The sequence below is a fragment of the Heptranchias perlo genome, chromosome 35 (genome assembly GCF_035084215.1).
Source record: "Heptranchias perlo isolate sHepPer1 chromosome 35, sHepPer1.hap1, whole genome shotgun sequence".
Lineage (NCBI taxonomy): Eukaryota > Metazoa > Chordata > Chondrichthyes > Hexanchiformes > Hexanchidae > Heptranchias > Heptranchias perlo.
In genome coordinates this window covers 25,795,575-25,822,557 of record NC_090359.1, presented here as the reverse complement: position 1 = coordinate 25,822,557, position 26,983 = coordinate 25,795,575, and the positions used below count along the sequence as shown (strand labels likewise).

At 49.6% G+C, this 26,983-nt stretch overlaps 1 protein-coding gene across 3 annotated transcripts; it reads right to left on the bottom strand.

Moving 5' to 3' along the window:
• Positions 1–1,178: 1,178 nt before the first annotated feature.
• LOC137302498 (tumor necrosis factor ligand superfamily member 13-like) lies at positions 1,179–24,138 on the bottom strand. Of its 3 annotated transcripts, none has more exons than XM_067972195.1 (6): positions 23,788–24,138; positions 16,532–16,694; positions 13,850–13,897; positions 11,852–11,964; positions 9,636–9,777; positions 1,179–2,680 (listed from the first exon to the last, which is right to left on the bottom strand). In XM_067972195.1, exons 1-6 carry the CDS (start codon positions 24,121–24,123, stop codon positions 2,562–2,564), a joined length of 921 nt encoding a protein of 306 aa, XP_067828296.1. In that variant the 5' UTR covers positions 24,124–24,138; the 3' UTR covers positions 1,179–2,561. The 3 variants fall into 3 exon arrangements, with proteins under 3 accessions (XP_067828296.1, XP_067828298.1, XP_067828297.1); XM_067972197.1 differs by having other exon boundaries at positions 23,796–24,051; XM_067972196.1 differs by lacking the exon at positions 13,850–13,897.
• Positions 24,139–26,983: the final 2,845 nt, after the last annotated feature.

Genomic DNA, 26,983 nt, shown 5'->3' with positions numbered 1-26,983 from the left:
TGTGAATTTAAAATAAAATTGCTGGACTATAACTTGGTGTTGTAAAATTGTTTACAATAGAACAGAGACGGTTAAGGGGAGATTTAATAGAAGTGTTCAAAATCATGAAGGGGTTTTGATAGAGTAAATAAGGAGAAACTGTTTCCACTGGCAGGAGGGTCGGTAACCAGAGGACACAGATTTAAGGTAATTGGGAAAAGAACCAGAAGGGAGATGAGGAGAGTGTTTTTACACCACGAGTTGTTATGATCTGGAATGCGCTGCCTGAAAAGGCGGTGGAAGTAGATTCAATAACTTTCAAAAGGGAATTGGATAAATACTTGAAGGGGAAAAATTAGCAGGTCTATGAGGAAAGAGCAGGGGAATGGGACTAATTGGATAGTTTTTTCAAAGAGCTGGCACAGGCATGATGGGCTGAACAGCCTCCTTCTATGCTGTATGATTCTATGTACCTCTCTATACATCCTCTTACACCTCAATCCCAAACTGCGACCCACATTAATTTTCTTTTACTTTTATATGTTCCAGCTCCAACCTTTATTAAATCAAGATAACCTGACATTAGGGGTAGACTTTTGGGGAATCGCCAGTCCGTCTAGATCCTACCCTACTTTCATTCCATCGAAATCAAATTACTGCCCAGGTGGTGAAGACAAAAATCTACTCCGTAGTTTTCTGGGGCAGTGCAAAGTAGCTTCGGGTGTGTATTGATGTGTAAGCTGGCATTGTACGGGGGCGTGTATCGGCTCCCAACATGACGCTCGAGCAGACTAAAGCAAATTAGTGCGAGACCGTCTGCATAGCGGAGACACTGGTCTCTGTTCTAACTCTAATCCGCTGCCAATCCACATGTCACATTTGCCTAGGCGCATCCAGAAGACCAACTAGAATCATTTAAACGTCACAGGGAACCTTTTTAAAATTACAACAAGGCGGCTGCCGCCTCCTGGAATAGATTAATGATGGAAGAGAGGTGCCATTTCACACCTACAAGAGAGCTCTGCTATACCTGAACCTTGGGCCAATTAGACTGAAGCAGTATATCACAAAATTCTGCACATCTAAGAGGTCAGGTACCAATCTTTGATCAGTGCTCACAGATAGACCGCAGCCTAAAACATTGTCTCAAACCAGAAAAAACAACGCCAGACTTTTTTTTATATATATATCTATATAACTGTTTGTAAACATCATTATTTTTATTGTCCTATGAAACCTCTTGGTATACTGTACAAAAACACTTCCAATTCTGTGCCACAGTGATAAAACAGAAAAAATAGCAACACTGATGTACAGAGGAATAGCAACAGCAATATACAGGGAGATGGCAACAGTGATGACACCCAAGGAAATAGTGAGACGAGTTCACTGAAGAAATGCAGGCTGGCTCTGAGAACAATGCAAGGAAGACTTCCCCCTCCCCACTTAGCCAACCTGTAGTTGAACTGTGTGGACCAGCAGCTCCCCGCTTTGTTCCCTGTCTGTGCTGAGTTCGGTTGATCTCAGCTGGGAAGGCTGCTACAATGGGCGTCACCGTCCTTGGACTAGAGTTGGGGGGAGGTGGGGGGGGAAGAGGAGAAAATTGGCTAGGGTTGCTGCTCCTGCTCGATATCCAGTGAACCCCACTCTGTTCCCCTACTTGCACTCAAGTGCAGGTGCCAGATCAGGGCAGGATCAAGCATCCCTGTGATGCACCCCACAGTGGATTAGCCTGCTGGCACTCACTGCCTTGAGTTCACAATGAACCATTTGGGTGGAGTACCCAGGTGATGAATAGCACCTGTGGAACTGTACCTCAGCGAGAGCCAGTTCCTTCAGGAGGTGGGACAGGGGGAAATGACCAAAATACAGGGCACAATTGTGAGCGTAGGTCTCAATACTGCAGTTGAGGAGCAGAACGTCAGCGTGCAGAACCTCCCGCATCAATTTTTGACCAATGCAATAGCCACAGGTACAATGCAATGCAGTAGTGTCTAAACCATTTGATTCTGGAGTTTATAGATATATACTATGGCGCCTAAGAGTACCGTATAAAATTTCAATCCCTGCTCCCATAAATTTGCATCTATCCCCAAGTTGTTGCCACCAACAGATCTCGGCGTTCTGATTTAGGATTTATCCAACAACGAGGTAACGGTGCTAAGAAACAGGCAGGAAGAGAGGTAGCACAGCAAAGTGATTTGGAAGCGAATTCCTGAGAACCTTGGATTGTGGTTCAAAAATGGTGGTGCAGATGTGATGGGAATAAGCAGTAATCCAGAGGAAGAGGAACAGATGGTGCAGGCTGGAGAGAGTCTCTCGGGATGTAACTTCAGATCAGCTTGGATCTAAATGAATGGCGGAACAGGCTCGAGGGGCTGAATGGCCTCCTCCTGGTTCCCATGTCCCTTCCCAACTAAGCCGTGGAGAGATTTGAAGATAGGGACGATGATCTTGCAATTGATTCACCGGAACATAGAGGAGTGAGTGGGGCAAACAAGTCCCACAGTACATGATGGTCGCTGGTCCTTGGCTAGACTGTCGCTGGAGCAGGTGCCATGTTGAAGAGCCGGGATGCTTCACTAGATAGGTCCCACCTTCAGCAGCCCCATGAACGTGGAGTCTTTCTCCATGATGATGTTTGCAGAAGAGCGAGGGATGACCAGCTCGATGATATCCCCTCTCTGTAGCCTGTAGATACCTTCAAGAAGAGAAAAAAAAAGTGTTACCTTTGTTGCAGAAACTGTGCTAATAGGAACGTAGGCTCAGTGCCAGCTGTGGCTCTGTGGGTAGCACTCTTGCCTCTGAGTCAGAGGGTTGTGAGTTCAAAGCCCCATTCCAGGGTTGGAGGTGCCGTCTATCGGATGAGATCTATCAGGACATCTTTGAGATGACAAGGTCATAGTTGTCGGCCGTGGCTCAGTGGGTTGTACTCTCGCCTCTGAGTCCGAGAGTCGTAGGTTCAAGCCCCACTCTAGAGACTTGAGCACGTAATCCAGGCTGACGCTCCCAGCGCAGTACTGAGGGGAATGCTGCACTGTCAGAGGTGCCGTCTTTCGGCCCTGTCCGCCTTCTCAGGTGGATGTAAAAGATCCCATGATACTCTTTCGAAGAAGAGCAGGGGAGTTCTCCCTGGTGTCCTGGCCAACATCAATCCCTCAACCAACATCACTATACACAGATGGTCTGGTCATCATCACATTGCTGTTTGTGGGATCTTGCTGTGCACAAATTGGCTGCCGTAGGCAATGGGTTAAGAGTTGTCACATTGAGACACTGTTAGTTGTGTTTATGATGATTAAAGGATTTGATAGGGTAGATAGAAACTATTTCCTCTGGTGGGGAAGAGTCCAGAACAAAGGGGCAGAACCTTAAAATTAATTTTTTTTATTCGTTCATGTGGGCGTCGCTGTCGAGGCGGGCATTTATTGCCCATCCCTAATTGCCCTCGAGAAGGTGGTGGTGAGCCGCCTTCTTGAACCACTGCAGTCCGTGTGGTGAAGGTTCTCCCACAGTGCTGTTAGGAAGGGAATTCCAGGGTTTTGACCCAGGGATGATGAAGGAACGACCGATATATTTCCAAGTCGGGATGGTGTGTGACTTGGAGGGGAAAGTGCAGGTGATGTTGTTCCCATGTGCCTGCTGCCCTTGTCCTTCTAGGTGGTAGAGGTCGCGGGTTTGGGAGGTGCTGTCGAAGAAGCCTTGGCGAGTTGCTGCAGTGCATCCTGTGGATGGTACACACTGCAGCCACAATGCGCCAGTGGTGAAGGGAGTGAATGTTTAGGGTGGTGGATGGGGTGCCAATCAAGCGGGCTGCTTTGTCCTGCAAGGCCGTTCAGGGGCGATGTCAGGAAGCACTTCTTCACACAAAGGGGAGTGGAAATCTGGAACTCTCTCCCCCAAAAAGCTGTTGAGACTGGGGGTCAATTAAAAATGTCAAAACTGAGATTGATAGAATTTTGTTAGGTAAGGGAATTAAGGATTATGGAACCAAGGTGGGTAAATGGGTTGATGATATAGATCAGCCATGATCGAATTGAATGGCGAAACAGGCTCGAGGGGCTGAATGGCCTCCTCCTGTTCCTAATGTTAGAGGATAGTTGTTCTTCCTTACAAGTTACTCCACAAAATAACAGGGTTTGCAGAATTACAGGTAAATATTCACAGATTTATTAAGCATATGATAATAACTATTATTGACAATGATTAAACATACACTTAACACCACTTACAGAAATAACCTTGCAAGTTTTACTGGAAAATCCACATTAACAGCGAAATCATCAGCTGATTTGGTCTCATCGGATTCTGAGGTCTTTCTCTCAGCAACTACTCTTTTCCCAATCCTATTTTTTATTTATTCGTTCATGGGATGTGAGCGTCGCTGGCGAGGCCGGCATTTATTGCCCATCCCTAATTGCTCTTGAGAAGGTGGTGGTGAGCCGCCTTCTTGAACCGCTGCAGTCCGTGTGGTGACGGTTCTCCCGCAGTGCTGTTAGGAAGGGAGTTCCAGGATTTTGACCCAGCGACGATGAAGGAACGGCCGATATATTTCCAAGTCGGGATGGTGTGTGACTTGGAGGGGAACGTGCAGGTGGTGTTGTTCCCATGTGCCTGCTGCCCTTGTCCTTAGAGGTCTCGGGTTTGGGAGGTGCTGTCGAAGAAGCCTTGGCGAGTTGCTGCAGTGCATCCTGTGGATGGTACACACTGCAGCCACTGTGCGCCGGTGGTGAAGGGAGTGAATGTTTAGGGTGGTGGATGGGGTGCCAATCAAGCGGGCTGCTTTGTCCTGGATGGTGTCGAGCTTCTTGAGTGTTGTTGGAGCTGCACTCATCCAGGCAAGTGGAGAGTATTCCATCACACTCCTGACTTGTGCCTTGTAGATGGTGGAAAGGCTTTGGGGAGTCAGGAGGTGAGTCACTCACCGCAGAATACCCAGCCTCTGACCTGCTCTTGTAGCCACAGTATTTATGTGGCTGGTCCAGTTAAGTTTCTGGTCAATGGTGACCCCCAGGATGTTGATGGTGGGGGATTTGGTGATGGTAATGCCGTTGAATGTCAAGGGGAGGTGATTAGACTCTCTCTTGTTGGAGATGGTCATTGCCTGGCACTTGTCTGGCACGAATGTTACTTGCCACTTATCAGCCCAAGCCTGGATGTTGTCCAGGTCTTTGTGCATGTGGGCACGGACTGCTTCATTATCTAAGGGGTTGCGAATGGAACTGAACACTGTACAATCATCAGCGAACATCCCCATTTCTGACCTTATGATGGAGGGAAGGTCATTGATGAAGCAGCTGAAGATGGTTGGGCCTGGGACACTGCCCTGAGGAACTCCTGCAGCAATGCCCTGGGGCTGAGATGATTGGCCTCTAACAACCACTACCATCTTCATTTTTGCTACGTATGACTCCAGCCACTGGAGAGTTTTCCCCCTGATTCCCATTGACTTCAATTTTACTTGGGCTCCTTGGTGCCACACTCGGTCAAATGCTGCTTTGATGTCAAGGGCAGTCACTCTCACCTCACCTCTGGAATTCAGCTCTTTTGTCCGTGTTCGGACCAAGGCTGTAATGAGGTCTGGAGCCGAGTGGTCCTGGCGGAACCCAAACTGAGCATCGGTGAGCAGGTTATTGGTGAGTAAGTGCCGCTTGATAGCACTGTCGACGACACCTTCCATCACTTTGCTGATGATTGAGAGTAGACTGATGGGGCGGTAATTGGCCGGATTGGATTTGTCCTGCTTTTTGTGGACAGGACATACCTGGGCAATTTTCCACATTGTCGGGTAGATGCCAATGTTGTAGCTGTACTGGAACAGTTTGGCTAGAGGCGCAGCTAGTTCTGGAGCACAAGTCTGCAGCACTACAGCGGGGATGTTGTTGGGACCCATAGCCTTTGCTGTATCCAGTGCATTCAGCCATTTCTTGATATCACGTGGAGTGAATCGAATCAGCTGAAGACTGGCTTCTGTGATGGTAGGGATCTCAGGAGGAGGCCGAGATGGATCATCCACTCAGCACTTCTGGCTGAAGATGGTTGCAAACGCTTCAGCCTTGTCTTTTGCATTCACGTGCTGGACTCTGCCATCATTGAGGATGGGGATGTTTACAGAGCTTCCTCATCCTGTCAGTTGTTTAATTGTCCACCACCATTCACGACTGGATGTGGCAGGACTGCAAGAGCTTTGATCTGATCCGTTGGTTGTGGAATCGCTTAGCTCTGTCTATAGCATGTTGCTTCCACTGTTTAGCATGCATGTAGTCCTGAGTTGTAGCTTCACCAGGCTGGTATCTCATTTTTAGGTACCAAGAGTGGCTCGGTAGCACCACTACTGACCGAGCTGGCCGAGTCCTGAAGGACATAGCTGCCAGACTGGGCCTGGTGCTGCTCCTGGCATGCTCTTCTACACTCCTCATTGAACCAGGGTTGATCCTGGCTTGTTGGTAATGGTAGAGTGAGGAATATGCCGGGCCATGAGGTTACAGATTGTGCTGGAATACAATTCTGTTGCTGCTGATGGCCCACAGTGCCTCATGGATGCCCAGTTTTGAGCTGCTAGATCTGTTTTGAATCTATCCCATTTAGCACGGTGATAGTGCCACACAAAACGTTAGCCTCAGTGCAAAGACGGGACTTCGTCTCCACGAGTACTCTGCGGTGGTCACTCCTACCAATACTGTCATGGACAGATGCATTTGCGACAGGTAGATTGGTGAGGAAGAGGTCAAGTATGTTTTTCCCTCGTGTTGGTTCGCTCACCACCTGTCGCAGGCCCAGTCTGGCAGCTACGTCCTTCAGGACTCGGCCAGCTCAGTCAGTAGTGGTGCTACCAAGCCACTCTTGGTGATGGACATTGAAGTCCCCCACCCAGAGTACATTTTGTGCCCTTGCCACCCTCAGTGCTTCCTCCAAGTGGTGTTCAACATGGAGGCGGACTGATTCATCAGCTGACGGAGGTGGTAATCAGTAGGAGGTTTCCTTGCCCATGTTTGACCTGATGCCTTGAGATTTCATGGGGTCCGGAGTCAATGTTGAGGACTCCCAGGGCCACTCCCTCCTGACTGTATATCACTGTACCGCCACCTCTGGTCGGTCTGTCCTGCCGGTGGGACAGGACATACCCAGGGATGGTGATGGAAGAGTCTGGGACATTGGCTGAAAGGTATGATTCTGTGAGTATGGCTATGTCAGGCTGTTGCTTGACTAGTCTGTGGGACAGCTCTCCCAATTTTGGCACAGGTCCCCAGATGTTAGTGAGGAGGACTTTCCAGGGTCGACTGGGCTTGGTTTGCCTTTGTCGTGTCCGGTGCCCAGTGGTCCAATGCCGAGTGGTCCGTCCGGTTTTATTCTTGTTATGACTTTTTTTGGTGAGATTGTACAACTGAGTGGTTTGCTAGGCCACTTCAGAGGGCAATTAAGAATCAACCACATTGCTGTGGGTCTGGAGTTACATATAGGCCAGACCGGGTAAGGACATTATGTTTTATATATCGAATTTACTGTACAGAAACAGGCCATTTGGTCCAACTGGTCCATGGTGGTGTTTGTGCTCCTCACGAGCCTCCTCCCACCCTACTTCATCTAAACCCATCAATATATCCTCCTATTCCTTTCTCCCTCATGTGTTTATCTAGCTTCCCCTTAAATGCATCTATACTATTCGCCTCTTCCACTCCATGTGGCAGTGAGTTCCACATTCTCACCACTCTCTGGGTAAAGAAATTTCTCCTGAATTTTTTATTGGATTTATTGGTGACTATCTTATATTTATTGCCCCTAGGTTCTGGTCTCCCTCACAAGCACAACCATCTTCTCTACATCTACCCTATTGATCCCTTTCAGAGGGTACGGTAGCATAGTGGTTATGTTACTGGACTAGTAATCCAGAGGCCTGGACTAATAATCCATGAGACATGAGTTCAAATCCTGCGAAGGCAGCTGGGGAATTTAAATTCAATTAACTAAATAAAATCTGGAATAAAAAGCTAGTATCAGTAATAGTGACCATGAAACTACTGGATTGTCGTAAAAACCCATCCGGTTCACTAATGTCCTTTCGGGAAGGAAACCTGCCGTCCTTACCCGGTCTGGGCCTATATGTGACTCCAGTCCCACAGCAATGTGGTTGATTCTTAATCGCCCTCAGAAATGGCCGAGCAAGTTCAAGAGGGTGGCTCCCCCACCACCTTCTCAAGGGCAGGTAGGGATGGGTGATAAATACCTTGCCAGCGACGCCCACGAACCATGAACGAATTTTAAAAAATCTTAAAGACATCTATCAGGTCTCTCCTCAGCCTTCTGTATTCTAGAGAATTGTGTTGCCTGTCAGTTTTTACACATCCTGGTTGATCTGTTAATCAAATCCTTAAGCTGAAGACAGTTAGAATCTGTGAATTATCAAAGCCATTCTAACGCTACTGTGTGGGTATGACCTTCCCATCACCCGAGGCCACATTCCTTTCGACTGTATGAGTCGCATTGAGTTACATTGAAACTACAGCACAGAAACAGGCCATTCAACCCGTCTGGTCCATGCTGGTGTTTATGCTCCACACGAGCCTCCTCCCTCCCTACTTCATCTCCCCGTTTCAGCATATCCTTCTATTCCTTTCTCCCTCATGTGTTTATCCGGCTTCCCCTTAAATGCATCTGTGCCATTTGCCTCAACTACTCCTTGTGGTAGCGAGTTCCACATTCTCACCACTCTCTGGGTAAAGACATTTCTCCTGAATTCCCTATTGGATTTATTAGCGACTATTTTGTACTTATGGCCTCTGGATGTCCAGGGTGACCTTTGCATAGGGCCGTTTATGTATCAATACAATCACCGTCAACTTTACAGACAGCGAACCACCATTAAATTGTCACACCTTTCTTATGTCCCTGCAATGTTAAAAGACAAATAATCTACAAGTCTACACACCCACTCGCAGCTACAAGCCTCCCCAGGTCTTGTTACAGGGTCTGTCCATATCAAAGGGATAATCAAACTGCTACTGCGATCAGTTCCAATTGAAAACGTTACTGAACGCAGTTAAATGGCCGTTCCGTTTGATTAACCCTTCGCTAACACCACGTTAGAGTAAAGCTGCGTTTCCCCAGGAGAGTCTAGAACTAGGGGGCATAGTCTCAGGATAAGGGGTCGGCCATTTAAGACTGAGATGAGGAGGAATTTCTTCACTCAGAGGGTTGTGAATCTTTGGAATCCTCTACCCCAGAGGGCCGTGGATGCTGAGTCGTTGAATATATTCAAGGCTGAGATCGATAGATTTTTTGACTCTAGGGGAATCAAGAGATATGGGGATCGGGCGGGTAAATGGAGTTGAGGCCAAAGATCAGCCATGATCTGATTGAATGGCGGAGCAGGCTCGAGGGGCCGAATGGCCTACTCCTGCTCCTATTTCTTATGTTCTTATAAGGTGGGACTATGGGCGTTTTGGCATCCCTGTCTGCCTCGCAAGGTGGATTCAGAGAACCTGGAGCAACACCCGAAGGACAAGTGCTCATTAGGCTCGCTGTTCAAGATTTGCATTTGTCCTCCCCTCCGGAGGCAGGGAGCAAAAGTACCCTGTGAGATGGCACGTGTGGCACCGTTGTTACACTGGCATATGAGCCGGTACTATAAGATAACTGGTGGAGTGGTCTGTACTTACCTGCACTGTAGCAGGTGTTAAAGGGCTGCGTATCCGGCATATTCTGTGTGCATCTGAGCAGGGTCTCCTCATCCTTCTGCCTCCCTCGTTCTTTTCTCTTCACAACATGTCCCATAACGAACGTCTGGTCCTGATACAGGACCTGGGCAAAGAGGGAAAGTGTTGGAACGCTCCAGTCAATGTTTGCAGAAGGTGGTGTTCCCCAACCCCTTCACCTCCCCCTCCGCCCACCGCCCCCCCCCCCCCCACAATCAGGTCCCAGGTCAAAGTAGAGGCAAAACATTTTCAACCCCTCTTAAAAGAGGACTCTCACCATCTTGATAAGACTTCTTGCTCACTGTCAAGGTAGAGACATCGGCCGAAAGCATAACACTTCTTCATGGACTGTGCCCCAAATCCCCCACCATCAACATCCTGGGGGTCACCATTGACCAGAAACTTAACTGGACCAGCCACATAAATACTGTTGGCTACGAGAGCAGGTCAGAGGCTGGGTATTCTGCGGCAAGTGACTCACCTCCTGACTCCCCAAAGCCTTTCCACCATCTACAAGGCACAAGTCAGGAGTGTGATGGAATACTCTCCACTCGCCTGGATGAGTGCAGCTCCAACAACACTCAAGAAGCTCGACACCATCCAGGACAAAGCAGCCCGCTTGATTGGCACCCCATCCACCACCCTAAACATTCACTCCCTTCACCACCGGCGCACAGTGGCTGCAGTGTGTACCATCCACAGGATGCACTGCAGCAACTCGCCAAGGCTTCTTCGACAGCACCTCCCAAACCTGCGACCTCTACCACCTAGAAGGACAAGAGCAGCAGGCACATGGGAACAACACCACCTGCACGTTCCCCTCCAAGTCACACACCATCCCGACTTGGAAATATATCGGCCGTTCCTTCATCATCGCTGGGTCAAAATCCTGGAACTCCCTTCCTAACAGCACTGTGGGAGAACCTTCACCACACGGACTGCAGCGGTTCAAGAAGGCGGCTCACCACCTTCTCAAGGGCAGTTAGGGATGGGCAATAAATGCCGGCCTCGCCAGCGATGCCCACATCCCATAAATGAATTTTAAAAAATCTGCCAGATTTCTGCTCCAAGGCAAAAGATAAAGCAAATTCCAATGGAGGGGTTGGACATTTCTCCCACCTACACTTTCTACCTCCGGCTTCTGATGGTCCCAGGCTCAGAATCATAGAAGGAGGCCATTCGGCCCATCGTGCCTGTGCCGGCTCTTTGAAAGAGTTAGTCCCACTCTTGCCCCATAGCCCTGCAATTTTTTTCCCCTTCGAGTATTTATGCAATTCCCTTTTTTAAGTTACTATTGAATCTGCTTCCACCGCCCTTTCAGGCAGCGCATTCCAGATCATCACAACTCGCTGCGTAAATAAATTTCTCCTCATCTCCCCCCCTGGTTCTTTATCTTAAATCTGTGTCCTCTGGTTACCGACCCTCCTGCCACTGGAAACAGTTTCTCCTTATTGACTCTATCAAAACCCCTCATGTTTTTGAACACCTCGATTAAATCTCCCCTTAACCCTCTCTGCTTTAGGAGAACAATCCCAGCTTCTCCAGACTCTCCACGTCACTGAAGTCCCTCATCCCCGGTACCATTCTGGTAAATCTCCTCTGCACCCTCGCCAAGGCCTTGACGTCCTTCCTAATGTGCGGTGCCCAGAATTGGACACAATACTCCAGCTGGGGCCTATCCTGAGAATTCCCTGGGAATTTCCCCCCCCCCCCCACCCGGCCCAGATATAGCTCCAAGGAGATGGTTTGCCATTTGATTCCGGCACAGCAGCAGAAGAGGGAACAACGAGAAGTACCTAAGATCTCCAACCTGACCGGCCTGTTGCTCCCCTCTCAGGCGACACAAATCCGAGGCCCCGTCTGCCTGTTCAGCTGGGCATTATAGATCCCACGGCACGGGAGGAGCAGGGAGGTCACCCAGTGTCCTGGCCACCATTCCTCCCTCCCATTGCCCACATAACCACAAAGTGATTGACTAAAAGTGAAGTGCTTTGGGACATCCCGAGAGATGTGACAAGGCACTACATGAATGCATTTTCCTTCTTTCCTCATTTCCTTTCTTCCTTCCCTTCCCTTTCCCAAGCCAAGACCCAGGCTCATCTTGGGACCAGATGCTTCAACCATCTCCACACCGAGCCACACCTGCTGATCCCCTGGGTGCTGGCAGGGTGCAGCCGTACCTGAGTATAAATGAAATAATAACCGTTTCCTTTAATGCCGATGGTGCTGTTGTTCTGTTCAAAAGATTCACCCGTGTGTAAGGTCTTCTGCCAGTGGATAATGGTGCTCTCACCTACAGCAAGCAATCAGAAGAGAGCGCACATTACCGTTCATAGAGGCTAATGTTACCGACCTTCCTCAGGTTACCACCTCTCTCCTCTTTTATCTTCCCTCCTCCCCTCAAGCACTTGGATGCCCTCCCTCTACCTTGCCATTCTCCATTTACAAGCCGGGACAGTGAATGGGGCGAGGCTATTCCACTGTGGTTGGCATCACAGCTAAGCCCAATCTTGTCCCTACCCTCCGTCTATGCAGATCCACTTTCCAGCAGTGGGGGGCGGGGTGGGGAAACAGGGGGAGGGGAATCACTGGATATCGATCAGGAGCAGGAACCTCGGATGAGGTCATGCTTAACTCATCATGAATCAGGGAATCGACCATGGGACTCTCCTGTACAGCCTCAGTACCACAAAGCTACTGGTCATTATCACCTTGCTGTTTGTGGGAGCTTGCTGTGCGCAAATTGGCTTCCGCGTTTCCCTACATTACCACAGTGGGGGGGAGACGTCCGGAGATGGTGAAAGGCGCTAATTAAATGTAAGACCTTTTCTTTCCCTCTTCTCCTGATGTGCACTCAGTGCTAATACAGGATATCTACCTCACGGGCACCCTCTCCTGGCACAGTCGGGTTTGGCTAGCAGGAAAGCCATAGAGATTGTTTGGGGGTCCGGTGCCACTCAAGCCCAGAACCGAGGGTGGGGGTGCGGGGTGCAGGGTGAGGGCGTTGGCAAAGGACCTTGTGGTAATTTGTCCTGTGCTTTGCCCCCATTTCTTCAGGAATCAATCTGGGCGCTAAACCCCGGGAGATTGACTCATGTATTTCTTACCCCCTGCTTTCACCCCGTTTGAGTTTACAAAGAACTACAAAGAATGTACAGCACAGAAACAGGCCATTCGGCCCAACTGGTCTGTGCCGGTGTTTATGCTCCACACGAGCCTCCTCCCTCCCTACTTCATCTCACCCTATCAGCATATCCTTCTATTCCTTTCTCCCTCATGTGTTGATCCAGCTTCCCCTTAAATGTATCTGTGATATTCGCCTCAACTACTCCTTGTGGTAGTGAGTTTCATATTCTCACCACTCTCTGGGTAAAGAAGTTTCTCCTGAATTCCCCGTTGGATTTATTAGTGACTATCTTATATTTATGGCCCCTAGTTCTGGTCTCCCCCCACAAGGGGGAAACATCTTCTCTACGTCTACCCTATCGAACCCCTTTCATAATCTTAAAGACCTCTATCAGGTCACCCCTCAGTCTTCTGTTTTCTGGAGAAAAGAGCCCCAGCCTGTTCAATCTTTCCTGATAGTTATAACCTCTCAGTTCTGGTATCATCCTTGTAAGTTTTTTTTTTGCACCCTCTCCAATGTCTCTATATCCTTTCTATACTGTGGAGACCAGAACTGTGCCCAGTGCTCCAAGTGTGGTCTAACCAAGGTTCTATACAAGTTTAACATAACTTCTCTGCTTTTCAATTCTCTCTTTCTAGAAATGAACCCCAGTGCTTGGTTTGTCTTTTTTATGGCCTTATTAACCTGCGTCACTATTTTTAGTGATTTGTGTATCTGCTCCCCCAGATCCCTCTGCTCCCCTACCCTATTTAGACTCTCATTATCCATGTTTGATGGGGGACCCTGTAGATTTGGGAAAGGGCAGTTCTTAACGCTACTGCCTTGTTGGTGGAATAACCCTAAATCAGAACACCGGGATCTGTTAGTATCAGGAACTTGAGGTACACATTAATAAATAAAGAACATGGATTTTATATGTGACCTCCTCTCCCCCACTCCCCAGGGTCGATCGGCAGCCCACGTAGCTCACAAAAAAGCATGCACACTCCTGCTGCAGAGGCTAGTCTACAATGTTGGGGCATTGCAGCCATGACTGGGGGCCAACACTCACCTTGGGATCTGTAAGAAGAAGGGACCAGATGGATGAACGAGCTTCTCCCTGTGAACGAGAACAAGGAACCGTTACAGTGAAGCCATCGAGTAAAGGTCCCTCTCCTTATCGATGTCCCATCACGTGGCTAACGGCAAGTTGGGTATAAAAAAGAAACAAACCAAGCAATGGAGCATTTAAAAAAAGACCACACGACAGGACTGTGTTCAAATCCCTCTATGGCCTCACCCCCCTCCCTATCTCTGTAACCTCCTCCAGCCCCTACAACCCTCTGAGATCTCTGCGCTCCTCCAATTCCGGCCTCTTGCGCATCCCCCGATTTCCATCGCTCCACCATTGGCGGCCGTGCCTTCAGCTGCCTGGGGCCCTAAGCTCTGGAATTCCCTCCCTAAACCTCTCCGCCCCTCTCTCCCCTCCTTTAAGACCCTCCTTTAAAACCTACCTCTTTGACCCAAGCTTTTGGTCACCTGACCTATTATGTGGCTCGGTGTCAGATTTTGTCTGATAATCGCTCCTGTGAAGGAGCCTTGGGGACGTTTCACTACGTTAAAGGCTCTTTATAAATACAAGTTGTTTAACTCAGACTTTATCAATAGAATCCCAGGATTTTGTGGCTTAGAGTATTTAAACGGAAATGGCCACTTCTGCTCAGTAAGGAGAGGAGCTGTCTGCAGAGATAAAAAACAAGCATAAATAGCGGGTCGCACACCTCTGAACCCAGCTCAGGAGTATGTTCGTCTCGGCCGAATTAGTCTGAGCGACAGCTTCCAACGCCAGGGGAGCGTTACCATGTGGGAGGCTGTTTTGCAAAGTCCTTGTGAAAAGTGGGGCCACTCCAGGGAACGAGCTTGAGAACTGGACAATGAGGCCTCGTCTGATGGTTCAGTCTGATGGTTAACGGAACCAAGGCAGGTTGATGGGGGTTAAGATACAGATCAGCCATGATCTAATTGAATGGCGGAACAGGCTCGAGGGGCTGAACGGCCTCCCTCCTGCCCCTGTGTTGGAAGTGCCGATTGTGGGATGCATGCATGCAAATTCTCCCTAGGAGAGAGCTCTTCCAGATCAGGCTCCCAGTGTACAAATCCCACCCCCTGCCACCCCCCCACCAACATAATCGGGGTGCCTCCCACAGTTGAATAGCCCGACAAATTGAGCATGAAAGAATGGCCACGTGGTTGAGGAGACCGGAGGATACCTGGTCCCCGCTGAAACTGTATCCCAGCGAGAATCAGCACCTTCAGGAGAGGAGGAGGGGGGGGGGAATTAAAATGAGATTCTAATAAACGCAGCTTTGTTTCGATCGAAAGGGCCGGCAGCCAGTCTCTCTCGATCATAAACCTCACTCTTAACGTCTCCCCGACATCGACAGGCCCAAGACTTGGACACAGCCCCGAGATCCATACAGACCCTGAGACTTGTACACAGACCCCGAGTCTTGTACACAGACCCCGAGATCCATACAGACCCCGAGACTTGTACACAGCCCCGAGACTTGTACACAGACCCCGAGTCTTGTACACAGACCCCGAGACATGTACACAGACCCCGAGTCTTGTACACAGACCCCGAGTCTTGTACACAGACCCCGAGTCTTGTACACAGACCCCGAGACTTGTACACAGACCCCGAGACTTGTACACAGACCCCGAGACTTGTACACAGACCCCGAGACTTGTACACAGACCCCGAGACTTGTACACAGACCCCGAGACTTGTACACAGACCCCGAGTCTTGTACACAGACCCCGAGTCTTGTACACAGACCCCGAGTCTTGTACACAGACCCCGAGTCTTGTACACAGCCCCGAGATCCATAGAGACCCCGAGACTTGTACACAGACCCCGAGACTTGTACACAGACCCCGAGACTTGTACACAGACCCCGAGTCTTGTACACAGACCCCGAGACTTGTACACAGACCCCGAGACTTGTACACAGACCCCGAGTCTTGTACACAGACCCCGAGTCTTGTACACAGACCCCGAGACTTGTACACAGACCCCGAGACTTGTACACAGACCCCGAGACTTGTACACAGACCCCGAGACTTGTACACAGACCCCGAGTCTTGTACACAGACCCTGAGACTTGTACACAGACCCCGAGACTTGTACACAGCCCCGAGATCCATACAGACCCTGAGACTTGTACACAGACCCTGAGACTTGTACACAGACCCCGAGACTTGTACACAGACCCCGAGACTTGTACACAGACCCTGAGACTTGTACACAGACCCTGAGACTTGTACACAGCCCTGAGATCTATACAGACCCTGAGACTTGTACACAGACCCTGAGGTTTGTACACAGCCCCCGAGATCCATAGAGACCCTGAGACTTGTACACAGCCCCTCAGATTTGTAGACAGCCCCTCAGATTTGTACACAGCCCCTCAGATTTGTACACAGCCCCTCAGATTTGTACACAGCCCCTCAGATTTGTACACAGCCCCTCAGATTTGTACACAACCCCTGAGATTTGTACACAGCCCCTCAGATTTGTACACAGCCCCTCAGATTTGTACACAGCCCCTCAGATTGGTACACAGCCCCTCAGATTGGTACACAGCCCCTCAGATTGGTACACAGACCTTGAGATCCGTCCAGGCCCAAAGACCTGCACAGACCCGGCTGACAGGCTGCGAAAGAAAAGGAGGCTAAATTATCGTAGGCTCACTTGTCCGCTTTTGCTTCCTATTCCCCTCGGAGTCTCGTTCCACCCGGAGTGCTTGTCGCCTTGGTTCCCAATTGTGGCAGCGGACAGTCTGTGGGGGATCCAGAAGTTGAGGTGAGGCTGAGGCTTTGAGAGGAAGTCTCGAGTTATCCAACACGGGGGAGACCTGTAGATAGATCCAGGGTCAGAGCTCAGTCCAGAAACAGAAACTCCACAAATAGTTTGGGACTTAACTTCTGAGTGAGGTGAGGTAAAGTTCCTAAATTGTAAACCACAAGGCAAGAGATTTTCCAAAACATTGCCTCTAATTTCACCCCTCTTCCCTCGAAGGCACTGACTAATGTCACAATTTCTCTTTCCCAATGCCCCTTATTAACCAAGTAAACCTTGCAGGTGAGAGTCAGGAAACTATTCGGCCGTGGGGTTAGTCGTGGGGTCGAGCCCCCCTCCAGAGACTTGAGCTCCAAAATCCAGTGCCAGTGCTGAGGGAGTGCTGCACTGTCGGAGGTGCCGTCTTTCGGATGAGACGTTAAACCGAGGCCCCGTCTGCCCTTTTGGGTGGACGTAAAAGACCGGGGGAAGAAGAGCAGGGGAGTTTATCCCTCAACCAACATCATTAAAAAAAACAGATGACCTGGTCATTATCTCATTGCTGTTTGTGGGATCTTGCTGTGCGCAAATTGGCTGCCGCGTTTCCTACATTACAACAGTGACTACACTTCAAAAAAAAGTACTTCATTGGCTGTAAATTGCTTTGGGACGTCCTGAGGTTGTGAAAGGCACTGTATAAATGGCAGTTCCTTCTTTAATATGTCGGTAAGTTGTGTTGCAACGAGACCCCCACGGGCATTAGCTGGATCGGATTAGAACTTCCTGCTTCTGAAACTGGTCCAGTTGGCTTGAGATCGGGTTTGCTAAGCTTACTTTGTACGGGAAAGAAAAGGGGAATTTCGGTTGAGAAATTGCCCCTGGTGACTGCGTATCATTGGTTTGGCGGGGGCTGGGGGAGAGGCTGTGTTGAGGAACAGACAGCCATTACCATGGATTCTACTGGCCTATCGCCTCAAGAGGTCAGGGTACAAATCAGAGCCCAGACCCCTGCGTGGATACAAAAGACAGAACATTCTGGGAATATACGGAGAGTCTGTCAGCATCTGGAAAGAAAAAAAAAGACGGATTACAACAGCAACAACCTGCATTTATATAGCGCCTTTTACGTAGTAAAACGTCCCCGAGGCGCTTCACAGGAGCGATTATCAAACACAATCTGACACCGAGCCACATAAGGAGATATTAGGACAGGTGACCAAAAGCTCGGTCAAAGAGGTAGGTTTTAAGGAGCTTCTTAAAGGAGGAGAGAGAGGCGGAGAGGTTTAGGGAGGGAATTCCAGAGCTTAGGGCCCGAGGCAGCTAAAGGCACGGCCGCCAATGGTGGAGCGATGGAAATCGGGGATGCGCAAGAGGCCGGAATTGGAGGAGGGCAGAGATCTCGGAGGGTCGTAGGAGCTGGAGGAGGTTACAGAGATAGGGAGGGGGGGGCGAGGGCCATGGAGGGATTTGAAAACAAGGATGAGAATTTTAAAAATCGAGGTGTTGCCAGACCGGGAGCCAGTGCAGGTCAGCGAGCACAGGGGAGTGACGGGCAAACGGGACTTGGTGCGAGTTAGGATACGGGGCAGCAGGTAAGTGTTTCATCAGAGCAAATGGCCTCTCTGTCTTTGTGCTGACTTCAAGGGTTCCCTGTGAGATACATTTGGCCAGTGAACATCGAACCATTGCACAAACCCACTCCCAATTGGCCATCCAAAGCACAGTTAAAGGGAAAATCACAGAAAAGTGAATGGCGAACAACAAAGCTCAGGATGAGAGGCCCAAGAGTAGTATCAGCAAAGGATAAAGGATGGCAAAAAATAACTAACAGATGAGGGAGGCCATTAGGCCCATCTAGCTCATCGTTCTGCAGAAACCTACTGCTTCTAACTGACTCTCAAGTTGCTCCAGAATCTGTGCCTCAACTGCCCTTCCTCCCCATTTCCTAACTCGCCCCCCGTGCTCGCTGACCCTACATTGGCTCCCGGTCCGGCAAGGCCTCGATATTAAAATTCTCATCCTCGTTTTCAAATCCCTCCATGGCCTCGCCGCCCTCTCCATCTCAGTAACCCCCTCCAGCTCCTACAACCCTCCGAGATCTCTGCGCTCCTCCAATTCTGGCCTCTTGTGCAACCCCGATTTTCATCGCCCCACCATTGGCGGCCGTGCCTTCAGCTGTCGAGGCCCTGAGCTCTGGAATTCCCTCCCTAAACCTCTCCGCCTCTCTCTCCTCCTTTAAGACGCTCCTTAAAACCTACCTCTTTGACCAAGCCTGTCCTAACATTTCTTTATGTGGCTCGGTGTCAATTTTTTGTTTGATAATCGCTCCTGTGAAGCACCTTGGAACGTTTTATGACATTAAAGGCATTATATAAATACGAAATGATGTTGATTTAGCTGCTGCTAAATAACAGTGGTTTCGAGACATGTGATAAAGGCCTGCAATATGCAAATTTTTTCTCTTGTAAGGTGTTGGCCGTTTCTGCCTTATCTCCACATTCCACACTTTAATCACTGTGTGAAGAACTTCCTGAACCCGGCCCATAATCGTTCCTAATATTCGTTTTGAAACTGTGTCCCCCCCCTCTTGGAGGGGGTCGCCAGCTCTGGTTCAACGTATTCCAGGAGGTTTCATCACGTGACCTCCTGCCTCCGACCACCCTGCCCCCCTCACCACCCCTCCCCCATGCTCCCGCCATTGGTCACCCGACTGTCAATCAAGGATCATCCAATTGGGAGGCGGAGGATTGGAGGACTGCTAACATTGTACCGTTGTTTAAAAAGGGAGCGAGGGATAGACTGAGTAATTACAGGCCAGTCAGGTGGTGGGCAAGTTATTATATTCAATTCTGAGGGACAGTATAAACAAGGCAAGGGAGTACACAATAAATGGGAGGATACTGAGAGGTGTAGAGGAAGAGAGAGACCTTGGAGTGCATGTCCACAGATCCCTGAAGGGAGCAGGACAGGTAGATAAGGTGGTTAAGAAGGCATACGGGATACTTTCCTTTATTAGCCGAGGCATAGAATTTAAGAGCAGGGAGATTATGCTGGAATGGTATAAAATACTGGTTAGGCCACAGCTTGAGTACTGCGCACAGTTCTGGTCACCACATTACAGGAAGGATGTGATTGCACTAGAGAGGGTGCAGAGGAGATTTATGAGAATGTTGCCAGGACTGGAGAAGTTTAACAATGAGGAAAGATTGGATAGGCTGGGGTTGTTGTCTTTGGAACAGAGGAGGCTGAGGGGTGATTTAATTGAGGTGTACAAAATTATGAGGGGCCTAGATAGAGTGGATAGGAAGGAGCTATTTCCCTTAGCGGAGAGGTCAGTAACCAGGGGGCATAGATTTAAAGTAATTGGTAGAAGGATTAGAGGGGAGTTGAGGAAAAATGTTTTCACCCAGAGGGTGGTGGGGGTCTGGAACTCACTGCCTGAGAGGGTGGTAGAGGCAGAAACCCTCAACTCATTTAAAAAGTACCTGGATGTGCACCTGAAGTGCTGTAACCTACAGGGCTACGGACCAAGAGCTGGAAAGTGGGATTAGGCTGGGTGGCTCACTTTCGGCCAGCGTGGACATGATGGGCCAAAGGGCCTCCTTCTGTGCTGGAAATTTTCTATGATTCAATGAAACAGCCTTTATTCCCCATCTCCAATATTTTTATTACATAGAATGTACAGCACAGAAACAGGCCATTCGGCCCAACTGGTCTGTGCTGGTGTTTATGCTCCACACGAGCCTCCTCCCTCCCTACTTCATCTCACCCTATCAGCATATCCTTCTATTCCTTTCTCCCTCATGTATTTATCCAGCTTCCCCTTAAATGCATCTCTGTTATTCGCCTCAACTGCTCCTTGTGGGAGCGAGTTCCACATTCTCACCACTCTCTGGGTAAAGAAGTTTCTCCTGAATTCCCGATTGGATTTATTGATGACTATTTTATATTTATGGCCCGAAATATTTTCTCTACATCTACCCTATCGAACCCTTTCATAATCTTAAGGACCTCTATCAGGTCACCCCTCAGTCTTCTCTTTTCTAGAGAAAAGAGCCCCAGCCTGTTCAATCTTTCCCGATAGTTATAACCTCTCAGTTCTGCTATCATCCTAATAAGTCAATAACTAATAAACAAAAAAGTGTGCAAAGAAATTGGAAAAAAAAGCACATAATTCTTTTTTTTTAACACTCCTGATGATTATTCTCCCTGGAGTGTTTGCTCACAGCAGTGCCCAGGAGATTAACCTCTAATTCCTGGAGACTCCAGGGCAATCCTGGAGACTCCAGGGCAATCCTGGAGGGGTTGGCAACCCGCACTCTCAGGGTTCGACCTCTAGCCGCACGTGACTGATGTGCAGGTGAAGGAAGACTATTCATGAGAAAATGAAACAGAAACGTCTCTCTTGTAAAAGACCCGTGGATGAATAATGAGCCTAGCTTTCAATTCCAATTACATCATTAACCACAAGAACAAAGCCCCATCAGTTTGACAGCAACACTTTGCTTAGTCACCGTAACCACAGAATGTTCCAGTTAAAGGGGCATTACTAGAGTGACTGGGGGCAGTTTCAATGTAAAAATTCCCCCCATTTCCCCCCTGCTCCCACACGTAGGGTCACCAACCTGGAGTCTCCAGGAACTGGCGATTAATCTCCAGGACACTGCTACATGCAACACTCTGCCAGGGACAGAAAATTCACAGGGGCGTCAAACACCCTTCGTTTATTAATTATAAAAATATTAGAGTTGGGGGGCGCGAGGTTGGGGATGACAAAGGCTGTTTGACTTCTTGAGAGTCGTGAATCGTCCAATCAGGTAACAAAGAGTCTGTTTGTTTCCCAGTTGGCCCCGGGGAAGGCGGGTCCTCGCGAGGATGGACGTTTCAGGCGACCAATGGCGGGAGGGTGAGGGGGAGGGGGCGGGGAGGTTGGAGGCAGGATGAAACCTCCAGGAATACGTCCAACCAGAGTTGGCGACCCCTGGAGTCCCCCACTACGTGCCTCCCTTTTCTAAACCAACCTGGTTGCGCAGATCTGCCTTTGGGTCCAGTCCCCACACCTCGATCTGGTGAGGAGAGTCAACCCCCTCAACCAACACTGGCTGAGGTCCCAAACCTTTCCTCTAGCATCAGGCAGTCCGCTGCTGTCCCGTATTGTAACTCACACCAAGTCCCGTTCACCTTTCACCCCCCCATCGGCTCCCGGACCAGCAACCCCTCGATTTTAAAATTCTCATCCTTGTCTTCAAATCCCTCCACGGCCCTCGTCCCCCACCCCACCCCACCCCCCCCCATCTCTGTAACCTCCTCCAGCCCTACAACCCTCCGAGATCTCTACGCTCCTCCATCTCTGGCCTCCTGCCCGATATTAATCGCTCCACCATTGGAGGCCGTGCCTTCAGCCATTGGTCTCCCAACACGACCATTCACGCGGTGCCCCGCCTTCCCACGGCCAATCGGAAAGCGGACGGACTCCTCGTTACCCGATTGGACCATTCTCGACTGTCGCTCAAACAGCCTTTTTTCTTTACCCATCCCCAACGTTTTTATAACCAATAAACAAAAATGAAAGAAAATGGAAAAAAAAACATTTTTAAAGCCCCTTTGATTTTTCTCTCCCAGCCGGAAATTAATATCTAATTCCTGGAAACTCCAGGAGGGTTGGCGACCCCTTAACGTGACAGCCTTGAGTTGGGACTGTCAGCTTAGGCCAGACACGAAGCAGGATTAGGGTCGGGGAGGGTCAGAAGTCAGGATTTGGCTGCTGTTTAAAAATTTATGGAGAAACGAAGTAAATGAATCCTTCCCCATCGTAAATGGCCGGCAAAACAGGCTGCTGCATCCCGTTTACATTCTAGAAATTTCCGGGTATCACACTTAAAAACAACCCATTCATCTCCCAACACCTATAGAATCTTACAGCACAGAAAGAGGCCATTCAGCCCATCGTGCCTGTGCTGGCTCTTTGAAAGAGCTATCCAATTAGTCCCATTCCCCCCTGCTCTTTCCCCGATAGCTCTGTAAATTTTTTCCTTTTCAAGTTACATCGAATTACATCGAAACTACAGCACAGAAACAGGCCATTCGGCCCAACTGGTCTATGCCGGCATTTATGCTCCACACGAGCCTCCTTCCTCCCCACTTCATCTCACCCTATCAGCATATCCTTCTATTCCTTTCTCCCTCATGTGTTTATCTAGTTTCCCCTTAGATGCATCTATGCTATTCACCTCAACTACTCCTTGTGGGAGCGAGTTCCCCATTCTCACCACTCTCTGGGCAAAGAAGTTTCTCCTGAATTCCCGATTAGATTTATTAGCGACTCTCTTATATTTATGACCCCAACAAGTGGAAACATTTTCTCTCCGTCTACCCTATCATTATCTTAAAGACCTCTATCAGGTCAGCCCTCAGCCTTTTCCTTTCTAGAGAAAACAGCCCCAGCCTGTTCAGCCTTTCCTGATAAGGATATCCTCTCAGTTCTGGTATCATCCTTGTGAATCTTTTTTGCACCCTCTCCAATGCCTCTATATCCTTTCTATAATATGGAGACCAGAACTGTGCACAATACTCCAAGTGTGGTCTAACCAAGGTTCTTTACAAATTTAACATAACATCTTCGCTTGTCAATTCTATCCCTCTAGAAATGAACCCTATTGCTTGATTTGCCTTTTTTGTGACCTTATTAACCTGCGTCACTGCTTTGAGTGATTTGTGTATCTGTACCCTTAGATCCCTTTGCTCCTCTATCCCATTTAGACTCTTATTATCCAAGCAGTATGAGGCCTCCTTATTCATCCTACCAAAATGCACCACACCATTTTATTTATCTAATTGCCTTTTGAAAGTTCCTATTAAATCTGCTTCCACCTCCCTTTCAGGCAGTGAATTCCAGATCATCACAACTCGCTGCGTTGATATAAGGAATCCTCCCCTCCCAGCTGAAAGCCATCGTTATATTTAACTCCAGCTGGAGTTTGCACTGCAATAAAGGAGTTGTTCCCAGCAGTCGCATCTCACAGCCTGCACAGTATCTGCGAGGTAACTTCAATAAGCATATTTAACATTGCACCGAGTCAGAGATGACAAGCTCCTGATGCTTCTTGTTTGGTTAAGGGGTTTCAGCACAGGAGAGTCGCCGGGAGGAATCGCTATTAAAGAAAACTCACATCCTGACCTGCAGTGACCTGATGCTGTCCTCCCTCAAGCCCTCGGTGCTGCTGTCCGGCCCCCGCCCGGCTCTGCAATCCTGCCTCAGGTCCTCCAGCTCCCTCCACAGGCGCCCGATCTCCGCTGACTGGCAAACGAGGGCGGCCAGGCAGAGCAAGATCCCAGCCAAGGCTCCCAGCCCCAGGGAGACCAGCCACACTGACTGCTTCTCTCCTCTGCAGCCAGCCATGTTTAAGCAGGAAAAAAGAAAGAAAGAAGCAAAGAGGGCAGGCTGCACTAGCAGTTGGCACTAGGCCCAAAGTGGGAGGGGACAGCTTACTGGGGCCTGGCAGCATTAGACTGTTGTCCAAAACTGTCAAATAACATCCATTTACCACAGATTTCAAAAAGGCTAATGCAGGTTATCATTGGATGTCTTTATTTTTTACATTTCTATTGGTGCCATGATGGCTCAGCGCCAACTCTGGTTGGATGTATTCCTGGAGGTTTCATCACATGACCCTCCCGTCTCCCCACCCCCACACTCTCGCCATTGGTCGCTCGACACGCCCATCCTCAGGGTACCCCCTCGCCCCCATTGGTCGCCCGACACGCCCATCCTCAGGGTACCCCCTCGCCCCCATTGGTCGCCCGACGCGCCCATCCTCAGGGTACCCCCTCGCCCCCATTGGTCGCCCGACGCGCCCATCCTCAGGGTACCCCCTCGCCCCCATTGGTCGCCCGACGCGCCCATCCTCAGGGTACCCCCTCGCCCCCATTGGTCGCCCGACGCGCCCATCCTCAGGGTACCCCCTCGCCCCCATTGGTCGCCCGACGCGCCCATCCTCAGGGTACCCCCTCGCCCCCATTGGTCGCCCGACGCGCCCATCCTCGCGAGGCACCGCCTTCCCACGGCCAATCGGAAAGCGAATAAGACTCTTCCGCACCCCGATTGGATGATTCTCGACCGTCAGACAAATGGCCCTCTTTCCCCACCCCCCCAACTCCAATATTTTTATAATTAATGAACGAAAGTTTTCAAAGAAAATGAAAAAAAAAATGCACCATTTTTGCAACGGTTCAAGGAGTAAAATAATAAGGGAAACGTAAGATTTAATGGTTAACACGGTTAAGATGCAAACGGCCGGGAGGAGCCTCCCTGGATATTTAGAAGTTCAGTTTGTGTATCCGACATAACGAGAGGGAGTAGCCCGACTGATAAGGAATGGATATGATGCGAAAGGTGCACAGCTGTTCAGAAGGGCAATAAGGGCAGCAAACTGGCAAACTGTGGCAGCCCAGGAGCACAGGCTGAGGGTGTAGGCCGATCAGGAGGGCACAGGTCAATCGTACATGGTAGGAGGAGGAGAGGGGGGGGGGGGCCAACGTCCCAGAGGCCGACTGGACCGGAGGGAGGGCCACGAATACAAAGACAGACAAAGGTGGAGCAGAGGCAGGTGCTGGATAGAATCGTACGGCACAAAAGGAGGCCATTCGGCCCCTCGTGGCTGTACCGGCTCTTTGAAAGATTAGTCCCACTCCCCAGTGAACAACTCCTTCCGCCCTCCAATGAACAACATCTGCCGAAAGAAAACAGAAAGACTTGCATTTATATAGTGCCTTTCACGACCTCAGGACCTCCCAAAGCTCTTTACAGCCAATGAAGTACTTTATGAAGTGTTGTAACGTAGGAAGAACGGCAGCCGATTTGCGCACAGCAAGATCCCACAAACACCAATGAGATAAATGACCAGATCATCTGTTTTATTAGTGATGTTGGTTGAAGGATAAATATTGGCCCAGGAGACTGGCAGATCTCCCCTGCTCTTTTTTTTCCCCTCGTTCGTGGGATGTGGGCGTCGCTGGCGAGGCCGGCATTTATTGCCCATCCCTAATTGCCCTCGAGAAGGTGGTGGTGAGCCGCCTTCTTGAACCGCTGCAGTCCGTGCGGTGAAGGTTCTCCCACTTTGAATAGTGGCGGTAGGATATTTTATGTCCACCCTGAGAGGGCAGGGTTTAACGCCTCATACTAAAAAGGCGGCACCTCCGACAGTGCGGCACCCCCTCAGTACTGCAGCGGGAGTGTCAGCTTAGATCTTGTGCTCAAGCCTTTGGAGTGGGGCATGAACCTACGACCTTCTGACTCAGAGGTGAGAGTTCAGGGGATTAAGAGCTACGCCATGAGTTGCGAATTTCCAGAACTGTCTGGTTGGTTTATGCCGCTCCACCATTTGCTCCGCCCTTAGCCTCCCCGTTGTAGGAATATTGGAAACAGGGAAGAATTGACATCTTTTCCTTGACGCTACTAACCATCATGCGCTGCAGGCTGTGCTGCATATTTTGCTGAGTTGAAAACTGTTAAACTTTGACTGGAGATTTACCCTCGTCACTCTCATTGTGAGGCACGGCAGCTATGTGTTAAAACAGGAACGAAGACCAAAAAAAAAAGTGGAACAATAATCCAAAGATAGCGATAAGATCAGGCCCACAAAGAGACAGCTGGACGAGTGCAGTCAAGCAAAATGGCTAGCTTGAGAAACGATCTTGCAAAGGATCTCGTGGTTCGATGATTAATGTTCAAACAAGCTGAACACCTTGGAAGTCTTTGAAAAACAACTTTGTTAATCCATAAGTGTCTTTTGAGAATTGTCCCATATGGTGTGAGGCTCCTGCCTTGCCAGGATGGGCAATGAAGACCCAACATCTTTTGAGCTCGGGGCAGAGGAATCAGCGAAGGCCATCCAACCGTCGGAGGACGCCCAACCGTCAGAGGACGCCCAACCGTCGGAGGACGCCCAACCGTCGGAGGACGCCCAACCGTCGGAGGACGCCCAACCGTCAGAGGACGCCCAACCGTCAGGAGGACGCCCAACCGTCAGAGGACGCCCAACCGTCAGGAGGACGCCCAACCGTCAGAGGACGCCCAACCGTCAGGAGGACGCCCAACCGTCAGAGGACGCCCAACCGTCAGAGGACGCCCAACCGTCAGAGGACTACCTCAACTTGAAACAACCACGTCATCAACTTAATTGCGACCCCTGCCCAGAGATCAAGTGGGGTAATATCGTTTCGATCTTTGTTGTCTAATACTCGCTGCCTTTTACATGTTTCATTTAACTATTAATAATGATTACCAATTGGCGTCACGCCCGAATCTGTTACACTGTTTTTGCACACATTCTTCAATTCTGGCCTCTTGCCCATCCCCCGATTTCC